General features: G+C 42.6%; 1 protein-coding gene across 1 annotated transcript in view; it reads right to left on the bottom strand.

Annotated features, from left to right (window-relative positions):
- Positions 1-2,415: 2,415 nt before the first annotated feature.
- Positions 2,416-12,750, bottom strand: part of CSUI_002527 (wd g-beta repeat-containing protein) — an 11,538-nt gene continuing 1,203 nt past the window's right edge. The window contains exons 2-10 of the mRNA XM_068062727.1: positions 12,112-12,284; positions 11,268-11,580; positions 10,472-10,721; positions 9,315-9,555; positions 8,402-8,476; positions 6,858-7,325; positions 6,407-6,485; positions 5,431-5,870; positions 2,416-4,862 (exon numbers count right to left, since the gene is read on the bottom strand). Coding sequence (XP_067925298.1) covers positions 4,740-4,862; positions 5,431-5,870; positions 6,407-6,485; positions 6,858-7,325; positions 8,402-8,476; positions 9,315-9,555; positions 10,472-10,721; positions 11,268-11,580; positions 12,112-12,284 — 2,162 coding nt within the window. The 3' untranslated portion in view covers positions 2,416-4,739. The remainder of the gene's footprint in view (positions 4,863-5,430; positions 5,871-6,406; positions 6,486-6,857; positions 7,326-8,401; positions 8,477-9,314; positions 9,556-10,471; positions 10,722-11,267; positions 11,581-12,111; positions 12,285-12,750) is intronic.

The raw sequence follows: 12,750 nt of genomic DNA, 5'->3' as shown, positions 1-12,750 counted from the left end.
AGGTGTCGGGGTACAGTTAAGCAGACCCTTCACCAAATTTCCGAGTGCACAACCGGACGGGAAAAGGACCAAGTGGGAACCAGTCCCGCTGAGTGTGGCAGACTCCCGGAGACCGGCATTTTAGACACAGAGCGCACGAAGGGAAATAGTCTCTCAAGTGCAGCAGTGCACCCGCATAACGATGGTGATCTTGCGGAACTACCAGGATGAGCCGACCCTTCACAGAACATGGACCTGTCCTACCCTGTCTTACAAGTGATACATCGCACCCACCACGCTCCCAGCCACACTGAAAGTCAACCACCCGACCAATGAAGGAAACGACGTGCCCGAGTCGGGAGTTTGGCCTTCTGGCTTCGGGTTCTCTTTCTTGGGCACTGTCACAAAAATGGTGCAAGGGGATGTGTCCTCGACACCGGTTTCGGTGCAAGAATAGCAGAAGTGTTTGTCTTCCTCTTGTCCGTCTCCAAGCTCAAGGGTGAACACTGTGGCGGGGCTTTGATCCTGCACGTGCTCGTCTTGGGCCGTTTTTCTAGGTGCCGCTTTGTTCTCGGAGGTTGACAGTTTGGATCCAGGAGCAAGCGATTGCAGTGGTTGCGCCTCTTTAGTATCACACGCTTGGGCCTTTCCCTCTTTGTCGGCGAAGGTGACCGGGTAGGCTTGCTCTAGCTTAGCCTGCTTGGCGCCGCCCCCACCTGGGGCAAGTGCCGTTTCCGACTCCACAGGGGCGAGCTTTTGCTTAGAGGTACCAGGACACTTGATTTTGAAAGAGGTCTTTGTACCGGACAGCTTGAGTTCTTTACCAGTAGAACCGCACGTTTTTGGTGCAGTGCTGTCGGGAAGTGTGTCATTTCCGGGGGTTACCCGAGTAAGCCTTGCCTCTACGCCTCGAGCGAGACAACCGCTGGACGCCGCGAGACACAAGAGGGTGACGCTGAAAAGGGTCGCGCCCCGAGGTCCACCAGAACACGCCTTCATTGTGAAGCAAGGGGGCTGGTCGGGTAGTATGCTGGGGGTGTATGAATAGGGGATGGAAACGACATGGGCGAAGACTCTTTCCCTTTGCTCATCACCAGATTTACCACTCTCATCACGCGGCCATCAGAGGGCTGTCCGGCTGTGTGCAGGATTGGTGGGGCCCCTCATGTGCGGAAGTGGATGAGTATGTGATTTTTGTCAGCCATCTCTAGCGCTACAGTAGGTAAAGCTATTTAGCTCCCGCTTCGCTGCAGAGGCGGAGAAGGGAGAACAACAGAGTCGCGCGGTACGAGGTTCGTAACTTGAGCGCAGCTGGACAGCAATGAAAAGCAAGAAGAAAATAGATGTCTACATTGATGCTAAACACTTTTCTCTCTTACTGCTCTGCTTTATGTCTTCGTACATTTCCGACGTCAGGGCTATGCATTCTTTGCATCCAAACGCAAATTAGAAAATCTAGTTTTCCGTGAGAAGGAGGTCACCAGGGAGAAGGATGTCCTTTGTTAAAAGTCTGAAGTTGAACCAGTAACCACGCCCTTATCAGAAGCGCTCTCAACCGTTCAGCTTTTACCTTTTATTTACGAGCGTCTAGCTAGTCTCCACTAATGCTTTTAGATAGTATTTTCGCCAGGACAAACGAAGACCTAAATCCCAAGATAAAGCTACGACTACTGATGCTGGCACGTATATATACATATATATATATAGAGAGAGAGAGAGAGAAGTAGGTAGAAGTGTCTGACGGCATTCAGATGAAACCGTACTTTCGTTTTGAGGAGGATGTGTGACGAACCATAAGAGAAAAACATCATGAATACGTGGGTGAATTTCATACAGTTTGGGCACTCCTAGAGTGAAGAGAGATATATCAAATAGAAGGAAAAGAAGCACCGGTAGGAGGGCGTAGAGGCGCACGAGGCTCCTGATGCACTTCACTTACACGTATCTATGGTGTATAGGCTCAGGACCAAGGAAAAACCTTTTCTTCTTCTTTCTTCTACCTTTCTCTGTCTTTCTTTCGGTTTTAGTGCCTCATCAAGAAAGAGATAGAAGTAGAGCTGAGATGCTGACCCCCTAAAATGACGCGGACACAAATGTTAGAACACGAGCCAATAGTAGTATGGAGTGTACGTACACTACAGCACTTACACCGCACTCACTAGATTATAAGAATCTTAACAGACAGTTTTTCTTTCCCTGTCGGCTAGGTTCTATAGTACTCTCTCCCTCCTTCTCTCCCTTCGCTGACTCATCCTCTACTGCTGGCGTCTGCGCGCAATCTGTCAGTTTCTCCGCCCGCATGCACTTCTGTACATCAAAACTTCTCAAGAATATAAAAGCCACCAGAAACATAAACACACATGTATCTCTATATGTACATACAGAAGGTACACTATAGGCGTATTTGCTTAATGCACATACGTAGCAACGAGGACAAGGGAAGTTCAGCATCTCTGTATAAGGAGAAGCTCGAAGAAAGAACAGCGAAGACGAGTCAGACCTACTATGAGGTAGTTATCTTCTTGAAAAGAGTAAGATAAAGTGCAGGTGTTCCGTGTGAAGATTTCTTCTCATCGAGAGTATCTTCGGTTGGGAGTAGAGATAGTCTGGCTCTTGTCTCTTCTGTCGACAGGAGAAATTCCTTATCCTCCAATTTCCCTCTCTTCGCAGTGTATTTGTTAACACATGAAACTCCTCAATGGAACTTCCTCTCTTTTCTCTGGCCATCTTTCGAGCGTAAGAGAAGGAGATCGTATCCGCTTGTCTTCATATCTACATACACGCACACATAGTAACATATACATATACACAGTGTTTATGTTTGCACATATGTCTAGCTAGTATGACTCATTTCCAGTATCTTGTCCATGTCTAACACCGGCATGTAGGGTATTGGTACTACAGAGAACATGGCGAATGACAAAAAAGAAGGAAAAAGATGGTGACACAGCTAAAGATAACCTGCCTGTATGTACATCATCTATCGAGAAGAAAGATATCTAGGTACTACGTTATTTCGACACGTGTATACAACGAGTGTTTCATAAGTCTTCTTTTCGTTTCTTCAAGAAAAACCATCTGAAGGAGAGAAAAGCACCCGCTCCACAAGAAAAGAAACTCCGAGGTGTATGTACACCAGAACTTACCAGTTTGTTTGCATGGCTCTTCTCCAGTAGAGTTGAGCTATCTACACAGAAGCTAGTGAGCCTACTGACATTGTGCTCTCTTCATCTCAGAGAATCTGTCTATATAAAAGGAAGATTGCTCGCGCCAGTCGGCGGAACGTCTTCTCTCTCTTTCAGTTTCACACGAGAATTTATCCCGAATCTCCGGCGGGAGATAGACAAAACAGAAGGGAACTCTATACGAACAGTAAGATGAGCCATAGGAAGAAAAGAACTTTATTCTCATAGCCAAGGCCACTCACCTCGGCGTGAGATATCTATCCTACCTTTTTGCTCTGTGGCTTCCTATGTATCCGAATATCTAGATACATATACGTCCATCCTTCTATAGCTATCTACCTATCTGTCTCACGTGTCTACAAGATGTCCTTTCTCCACCGTGATAAGAAAGAACTTTCTCCTGGTCCCACTTGATCGAGACATTCATAGGCAGACATCTTTGCTATTCTTCCTGTACCTATCTCTCACATTGTGGCATATGTGAAATAGCCTGTCTTTTCTCTTAACTATTTCTACCTCTCTTTTTCTTTCTTCTCTTTGAGTTCACTGTTATCTTTCTCTTCCAAAGATTCTACTCGCCAAGACTTCGTTCTTTTCTCCCGAAAAAGGACAAAAGCATTCTCTTTCTTTCTTTATCTCCCCGATCTTTCCTTCATCTCTCTCTCTTCTATTGCGGTGTATGGACACTACCCCCCCACCCTGTTTCTCTCTCTTCCGATGTAAGCCAGCGAAGCAAGAGAAAAGAGGAAATTCTTTCATCTAGACCTATCAAGGAGACAAGGAAAGCTCAGGGAAGAAAAAATAAGCTAGTCGTAGCAAAGAGGAAAGAGAACCTGTAATTCCCTGTACGGTCAATAGACCTGCGTGAATATCTGCCTAGCTTCGAGATCGCATCGATGCACTCCAATGGGCGGTTTAAAGTCTAACGATTGTCTCGAGCACCTCTTTCAACAAGTCGCGCTACTTTCCCTTTCTTTCTTTCTTTTGAGAAGTACATGAATTACATCGAAACTAGCACCATAGCCCGCGGTGACTGTATGAGAAGAGGACCCAAGAAATCTGTTTTTCTCGAAAGATAGAGAAGAGCCTTCTTTCTCGGAAAAGACATCTTCATTTCCTTCTCTTTCCTTTTACCCACGTTGATAAGTATCCTCTCCAAAATACAGAAAGAAACATGGACAACCCAAGCAAAGAAAGAAAGAAGGAGACAGAAGAAAAAGAAAGATCTACACAGAAAGAAAAGTAAGGAAGAGAAAGGGAAAGGTAGACAGAGAAGGAGAAAGAGAAGTATGAGAGAGGGAGATACGTAATTACGCATACATTCCTTCACTCTCGAGAAAAAGAGCCCCGACGTTCTTCTTCTTCTTCTCTCCCGTCTTTCCTTCATGGAAAAGACGACCAACTACAAAGGATCAAAAGAAATCTTGTTTTGAAAAGAAAGAAAAGGAAGAAAACAAATTCCTCTTTCCACAGAACACATGCCTCTGTCTTTAATGTTAAGAAGATGAAGATGAATAAGAAAGAGTGCGGTAGAGAGAAAGAAGAGAGAGAAGAGCTAGAGAAGAAAGAGAAGAGTTAGAGAAGAATAGAATACTTCTCTTTGGAAGGGACATGATGGAAAGATATCTGTCCGTCAGCAGAGAGAGAGGCGCAAATCCAAGCGTCATCTCCAGCCCATGCAAGATCCGCAATGACATCCTATACAAGAAAGAACAGAGAGAAAGAATGAAAGAAAGAAAAGAAGACTTCAATCGAAGCCGAGGAAAAGAAGAAGAAGAGTAGGGCGAGGAAGATAGAGAGACAAATGGATTCTAGATAGCTAGATAAAGAAGAGCCATTAAAAGTTCGTTATTCCCTTGAAAGAAAATGAACTTCACTATCTCCTGATCTTCGCTTCTCGCTCTCCATCTACCTGTCCATCTATCTATCTATCTTTAATCTATCTATCTATCTATCTTTAATCTATCTATCAATCTTTAATCTATCTGTCTATGGAAATACTATGTATATATGGCTATTCGTATAATGCAACGGATTAACAGATGCGAATTCGATTCGCGAGTGTGAAGAAGAAAGACTGACAAGAAGAAGAATGGCCTTCTCTCTCTTTCCCCTTATTTCTCGCTTTGCATGAAAAAAGAAACGGTGGTATCAAGATCTTCTATCAGAATAGGAAGAAAGAGACAGCCTCTACAGCTATATCAAGGAGAAAAAGAGGAACAAGAAGAGAGAGAAAGAAGAAGAAAAAGAATTCCTCGTAGCTTACTTCACTTCCTTCATACGAGGAAATTGTATAGTTTTCTTGTCTCTTTCTATTCTTCTTGGTCTTCTCTCTTCCAGATATCTTTCTTTCTTCCTGTCCTTTTTTCTCCTTCTGTTCTTCTTCTTTTCTTTGCTTGCATGAAGAGACAGACAAGGGCCCTCTTCCTGCGCCTGCATCTGCGTTATGTGGTAGGTATGAAGAAGGTTCAAAAGAGGATGACGAAAGACCTTCACTATCTCTCTTCTCATTTTCTTCTGCTTCTTCTCCTTCTCCTTCGTCTTCTTCCTGCTGTATCTCTAAAACGATATGTCTCGTATATGAGCCGACTCCGGGGGTCATCATAAAGGAGGAGGAAGAGGAAGAGGAGGAGAAGGAAGATGCGAGAGCGGCGTTAGAGGCTGTCGAAGGTTCGACGTGATGTAACTTGACTGTATTATCTGTACCTAAAGAAAAGATAAAGAAGAAGAAGGAGAGAAGAAAGAGTGAGAAAGAAAGAAAGAAAGAGTGAGAAAGAGAAGAAAAGGATGGAGACAGAAACAAGAAGAAGCAAAGAGAAGGAGAAGCAAAGAGGAGGGGGAGACAATGAGGTAGAGGTTCTGGAATGGCGAGAAAGAGAAAGTAGTAGAAGATTGCAAAAGAAAGAAAGAAAGAAGGAAAGAAAAAGAATGGAGACCTAGCAAACGTAATCCCACCAAGACACAAGACAGAAGAGAAAGAGAAGAAAAGAAGAAGACTGGGGAAACCTGATGCCTGGGAAAGAAAGCCGAGATAGAGAGAGAGATAGACAGACAGAGAGAGGGAGGAGAGATACAGAAGAGAAGAGATCCCGTGAAAATGCCAGAGGCCGAAAGGAAGAGAAAAGTAAGAAAAAGAATCTACTGAGAAGGCGCTTGAGGGAGAGAGAGAAGACGGAAAAGAAGGAAGAGAAAGAGAAGAAGAAGAGGGAGAACAAGAGAGACAAGAAGAGAGAGAGATTTACTTGCAGTGAGAAGAAGTTGATCATGAAAAGCGTTTAGTTTGACGCGAGTCACCCAGTGAGAATGGACATCCTGTAAAACCTACAAGCATGATGAAAATGAAAGAAAGAACGAAAGAAAAAAGGAGTTTATCTTCTTCTTCTTCTCCTTTTCTTCCTTTTCTTGCTTTTTCTCTTCGCTTCTCAAGAAAGACTTCTTGTCTATCACGAAGAGATTCCCTTAGCTGCAAAGACCCTGCTCCTTGCTTCTATCACAGATACTCCCTATACGTTATACTCAGCTGTACATACACCCGAGCGAATACGACCTTTCCTATCTCTATACATCCACCAAACATACATATCCTTTCCTCCCTTCTTTTCTTTTTCTTTTTCCTACTCTCTTCTCTACTGCTGCTCTATCTTCCTCTTCTTATCCTCCTCCTTCTCCCTTTCTATTTCTCTCTTCACTTACCATGAGAGGCCTCGAGAGTAGGCGGCTATCCCAGTACATAACTGATCCATCGCTTGAGCCCGTGACTAGAGAGAAAGGGAGGTTCTCATTGCAGTCGATGGATAGAGGCGCAGGAGAGAAAGAGAACGGAGAAGAAGAGCAAGAGTAGTAATAGGAGTCTCCATTTGCCTGGTCGACGCTATCACACCCGTCCATACATGGAGAGGGAGAAGAAGAAGAAGAGAAAGCAAAACTCTTTAAAGATGGATTACGCCCTCTTTGATAGAAGGTTGTAAAAGACCTTGAAGAGGAAGAGGAAGAGCAGGAGGAAGAAGAAGAGAGAGAAGAAGGAGTCCGAATATCGACAATTCTTATTCCTCCTCCATTAGAGTAGATGAAGCTATCGCAGACTCCTCCTTCTTCTTCTCTCTCACTCTCCCCCGTGTAACCTCCACCAAAGGAATCGCAAAAACTCTCAGCCATAAATACCTAAAAAAGAAGAAAGAGTGAGAAAGAAGAGTGAGAAAGAATGGGAAAGAGTGAGAAAGAAAGAAAGAGTGAGAAAGAAGAGTGAGAAAGGAGATGACAGGTAGACTAATCTTGTTGCCATGTACATTCTCTTCTTTATCATACACAGTCATCCACACAGTTGTTTCCTCTCTCCTCTTTCTGTATAGACATCTAGATATCAAGATATACATGTATGTACTTGTATGTAGTGATTTATACATCTGTGGAGGTCTCACGCAGATCTCTATGAAACATGAACAATAAAGACAGCTAAACTGACTAGACCTTTCTCTGAAGGGAAAAGATTAAAGAGAGGAAGAGAAATCTTCAGTGTATCTTTGCATGCATATCTTTCTTCTCCTCCTGCCCCCTGTCTCTTCGCTCTTTCTCGTCACCTTCTTCTAGTATATCATGCACGTGCACCCGTACATCTTTATATATGTATCTATATCTATGTACATCTCTCTCATGTAGATACGCGAGTAGAAATTCTATGTGTAGAGAGAAGGCTATGGCCGTTGTGGTTTATACTAGCTCCGTATGTTCTTCTATCGATTCCTCGCAGTCCCGCCATACTATGATCATACAACGAGCGAAGAATATTCGAGAGAAGCTAGTCAAGATATCTTCAACACATATAAACATCTCTATATATGTATAGACGTGTATATGTAGACATAATGTATATATGAACGCATGTACACCCCGTCATGCCTGACTACTTGGAGAGCTAAGGGCAGCCACGCAAACTAAACACACAGCAGATAGAAACATACACTACCTATCTACCTCTCTATCTGTATATTATCATGTTGCCCGCATCTATCTTTGATCTATCTATCTTTAATCGATCTATCTTTGGTCCACCTACCTTTGATCTATCTATCTATATATTTATCTACATACATAAACACACTCTATTTCACTCTCTCTGCATATACAAATACATGTATCTATACGCGGCCTACACATATGTGCATACGCATATATACACTTGTACATACAGACATGTGTCGTGTCTCTGCGATTTAGTCTAGCGCGAAGTGAAGTCTTACAACGTCTTTATGGTGGGGATCGAAGGCAGCGGCCTGAATCGAACCTCCGCGACTTGCTCGAATCTCCAGAAGACCCTAAACGATCCCCAGGAGACAAGACAAAACAGAAGAAGAAAGAAGATGAAAGAAGAGAAGAGGAGAAGAGAACAAGAAGAAGAAGAAGATGAGTATGAAAAGGAAAGAAAGAAAGGAGAGGAGAACTACCTGAAGAAAAGATGAGAGAGAAGGACTTAAGGAAGAAGAAGAAGAACAAGTCCTATTAGTCACATTCTCTGAAAGATAAACTTCTGCGCCACACTACAAGGGATCAGATACCTAGTATGTTGGACGTACATCACGCTGATCGATACACATGCACAGATACATACACGATGGGACAGAGATACACAACTAGGCATGGATCACTTGGCTAAGTTACAGACGTCTACCCCCATACACGAGATCACATATACGTATGTATATGTGTGTATGCATGTATATGCATATCTATACCTATACATGTGCATACACACCACATGAGGTTTGACCCATAGGAGGGTTGCAGCGTGGCAGGAGTTCTGATCGCAGTACTAAGAAGAAGAAGAGAGCTCTTCGAGAGCCCCTTCTTCCCTGATATAGTCCTACAGCCTAAGAAGGGGAGAAAAAGGAGGAGGAGGAGAAGGAGAATAACTGACTAGCCTCCTTCTTCTTCTTCCTCTTCTTGGAGATTTCATTCCTAGACCTCTCTTATCAAGCCTTCGTAGAAAGAACAGAGAAGAAGTTTCATACAGATAAATAGACACGCACACTTCCACGTTGTATACAGAGAGACAGATACATATGTACATGTCTCTAAGAATACATATGCATAGAAAGAAGGCTAAAGAAGAAAGTGAAAGAAGGAGAGAAGGAGATCTTTGTGCTTGTCTTTTACTTGATAGGATCCATCGGAAGTAACAGAGAAGAGTTGCATTGTTTTATTCATAACTACCAAGAGATGTTCTTCTTTTCCTTCTTCTTTCTTTCTTCTCCGACTTTTTCTCTCTCCTTCCTTCGTCTTGTCTTCTTCTTTTTCCTTTTCTCTCTCTTCTCCTCCTCCTCCTCCTTTTTCACCTGCAGCTCGGCCTTCTTCTCCTCCCCCTCCAGAAGAGCCACTCCATTCCCGTACTACTAATCTAACCAACGCACATACGTCACATAGAAATAAACACACACTTTTCATATACATACAGAGAGATAGATAAATAGATAGCGAGAGAGAGAAAGAAATATGTATACAAAGACATTATACATACAGACATATCCCCATATATATATATATATATCTATGAGGAGTCGTAGGAAAAGAGAGAGGTGTCGGCTGTGATGTGAGTGAGCGTCTAGTGGATAGGTGTTGTGCCTATCCTTCTCTCTCTCTTCGTAGATATATGTAAATGTGCATTTGTATGTCTTATAGAAGAAAGGAGATGTCATTGGATTGAAAAGCATATACGTAGCTAGGACTACGAAGCTTCTCTTCTCTACAGGGCGAAGAAACAGAGGAACGAAAAGAGCTTTACATACATTCTATCTCCATCTATCTCTCTCTCTGTCTATGTATACGTGTACCTCTATCTTCATTTATCTATCTATCTATCTGTCTACAGAGATAGGAAAGCATGTATATATTCGTACAGCTAACCACCTGGGACATACATATGTTTCAAGGGAGTAGTGAGAAAGAGAGAAGCAGTATGACAAAGACTTTACGCATGCAAAGCAAAAAGACTTCACTCTGTCTTTCCCAGGCAGACTGACTATATATATATATGCACATTGATACATTGGTAGACAGATCGATTAATGGACGGGTAGAGAGGTGGACCAAGGTAGATAGATAGATTGAATTAGATAGACTAAAGACTTATAGACAGATTAAGCGTAGACTGAAGCTAAATAGATAGAGAGAGAGAGATAGGGAGGTAGATATAGACAGATGTAGATCTCTTAGTAGATATTTGTGAAGGGGTGTCAATTTCTCTCCTTCTTTCTTTTTATCGGTATGTAGATGTATACGTGGAGAGTAGCATTTACAGTCTAGTGTTAACGTACTGTTTGATGCGGCTGAAAGAAGAGATATTTTCTCTTTCTGTTCTTTTCTGATCTTTTTCCTCCTTCATGCTCCTTAACGACACAACTAGCTCAGGTTGAATTCTTTCAATAGGACAAGAAGAAGCAGAAGAAGACAAGAGACTTTCCGTGTTCTTCTTCTTCTTTTCTTCTTCATTTTCTTCATCTTCTTCTCCTTCCCTCATACAGCCAGGCACAGGGACATCGCACCTCCATAGAGAACAGAGACTTCCTAAGAAAGGAAAGATACCAGAAGAGGAGAAAGAAGAAGAAAGATCATGTATGAGATGCCAGTCTTGAAAGAGAGAAGAAGAGAGAAGAAAGAAGCAGCGAAGAGAAAGAAGAGGAGACGAGAAAGAAGAAAAGAAGAGAAAGAACAAGGATAGGAGAAGAAAAAAGAACGGAAGAGAAGAAGATTTCTCTTCGAGAATAAGGCGACCTCTCCATGAAGAAAAGAAGAGTGAAGATGGCGAATGAATGGATGAGTAGGAAGACACATAGTTGTAAATGAAAGAGAAGAAGAAAAAGAAGAAGAAAGCCATCGCATAGACACATACACACACACAGAGAAAGAGAAGTTTATCTAAGAGACGAAGGAGGTTGGACTTTCCCTTCACCGGAATTGAGAGAAAGTGGATTTCCTTCTTCTGCTTTAGATACGTCTTCTTCTTTTCATGACTGTACATACACTAGAGAAAGATGAAGGTGAGAAGACATGATTGCAGAAAGAAAAGGTACACCCGAGAGAGAAAAGAAGGAGAATTATCTCGAAGCCTACTACTGTTGAAGCAACGAGAAGTATGAGGATAAGCCGTGAAGAACCATAGAGGCATCCGCAATACATCCTCCTCATTATCTTCATGACTGCGATCAGACTTCTTCTCTCTTTCTTTTTTTCTCTTCTCTTCTCCCTCTTCTCCTTCTTCTCCTTCTTCTTTATTCTTTTCTTCGCTCTTCCTTCCAACATGATAAGACGTAGAGGAGATAGAAGAAGAAGAAGAGATAGCTAAGGCCTGGATTTCTGGAGGATGAAAGACTCGAGCCGAGCATTCGACTTCGAAGGTATCTTCCTCATACCCAAGCACATGCAACTGAAAGAAAGAAAGAAAGAAAAGGAAAGAAGAAGGAAGACAAGAAGAAGAGAAAGATAACCCCGGGGAATGGAAAGTCGTGAAGAAGAAAAGAAAGAAAGACGAAGAAGGAAAGAAAAGAGCGAGAGAAGATGAAGAGTAATTCAAGAAAAAAACTTCTCCATCTATTTCAATGAAGAGACTCTCCGAGAATCGAAAGGAAACTCCGTTCGTTTCTTCTTCTTCTTCTCTCACACATTTCCCCTCAACCGAGATTTGAAGTGTACAGACACCTTAGAAAACGTGCTCTCCAGTCACTTCTCATAAAGCCTTTCTTCATACTCGCAGACTTCTCTTGCGCACTAGACAAAAACCCTCTTCATATATAGGACGGCAACTATACAAACGTACATAGACAGATGGAGAGATAGTTAGAGAGATAGATAGATTAAAGATAGAAAAATTCAAGACAGGCAGATTGATGACAGATAGATAGATAGATAGATAGATCAAAAGTAAATAGAGAGCTAGACAGACTCGAGTTTTCCATACCTCATTACTGGTTGGATCAGCCGAGCTTGTTGCAGCAAGAAAGCAGTGAGGAAGAAGAGGCTTAGCCGTAGAAGAAGACGTTCTCCGTTTATAAGCCGAAACAACGTGACGAGGTATAGAAAGAGATGCGAGACATCTTGCTGGGATAGGACCACCCGAAGAATTCAAAATCTCTAAAGATGAAAAGAGAGAGAAAGAGAGGGGAAGAGAGTGTCGATACACATAGATGAACCTATCGTTGGATACGAGTACTACTATAACCCATGTACACGAATGCGTATGTGTATCATGCATACAGCAATACATAATGAAGTGTATATACACCTGAAAGCACCTGAATAGTTCTTCCTTTTTTCTGCTTTGCCGGACTGCAACTACCCCGCATGGCCTTCTTTGCTTTCCTCTCTTTGCCTCCCTTTCAAGTACATTTCTGCGCAGTCTAACATAGAGGCAGTCGACTAAACTGAGAGAGAAGAGATCTTCATATACACATCTGCATCTCTAGACAGCAGACAGAGGAAAGAGGTCTACAGAGAGCTAGGATTAAACAGAAACCTCTCATTCACTCTACACCTGCCCAACCCGGCGTGTATCTATCTGCCTGGAGTGTATCTTGACCTATCTTAATCTATCTATCTA

Source organism: Cystoisospora suis (genome assembly GCF_002600585.1).
Source record: "Cystoisospora suis strain Wien I chromosome Unknown contig_1054, whole genome shotgun sequence".
NCBI lineage: Eukaryota > Apicomplexa > Conoidasida > Eucoccidiorida > Sarcocystidae > Cystoisospora > Cystoisospora suis.
The sequence above is the reverse complement of the archived record's forward strand: the minus strand, read 5'-3'. Positions and strand labels throughout refer to the sequence as shown.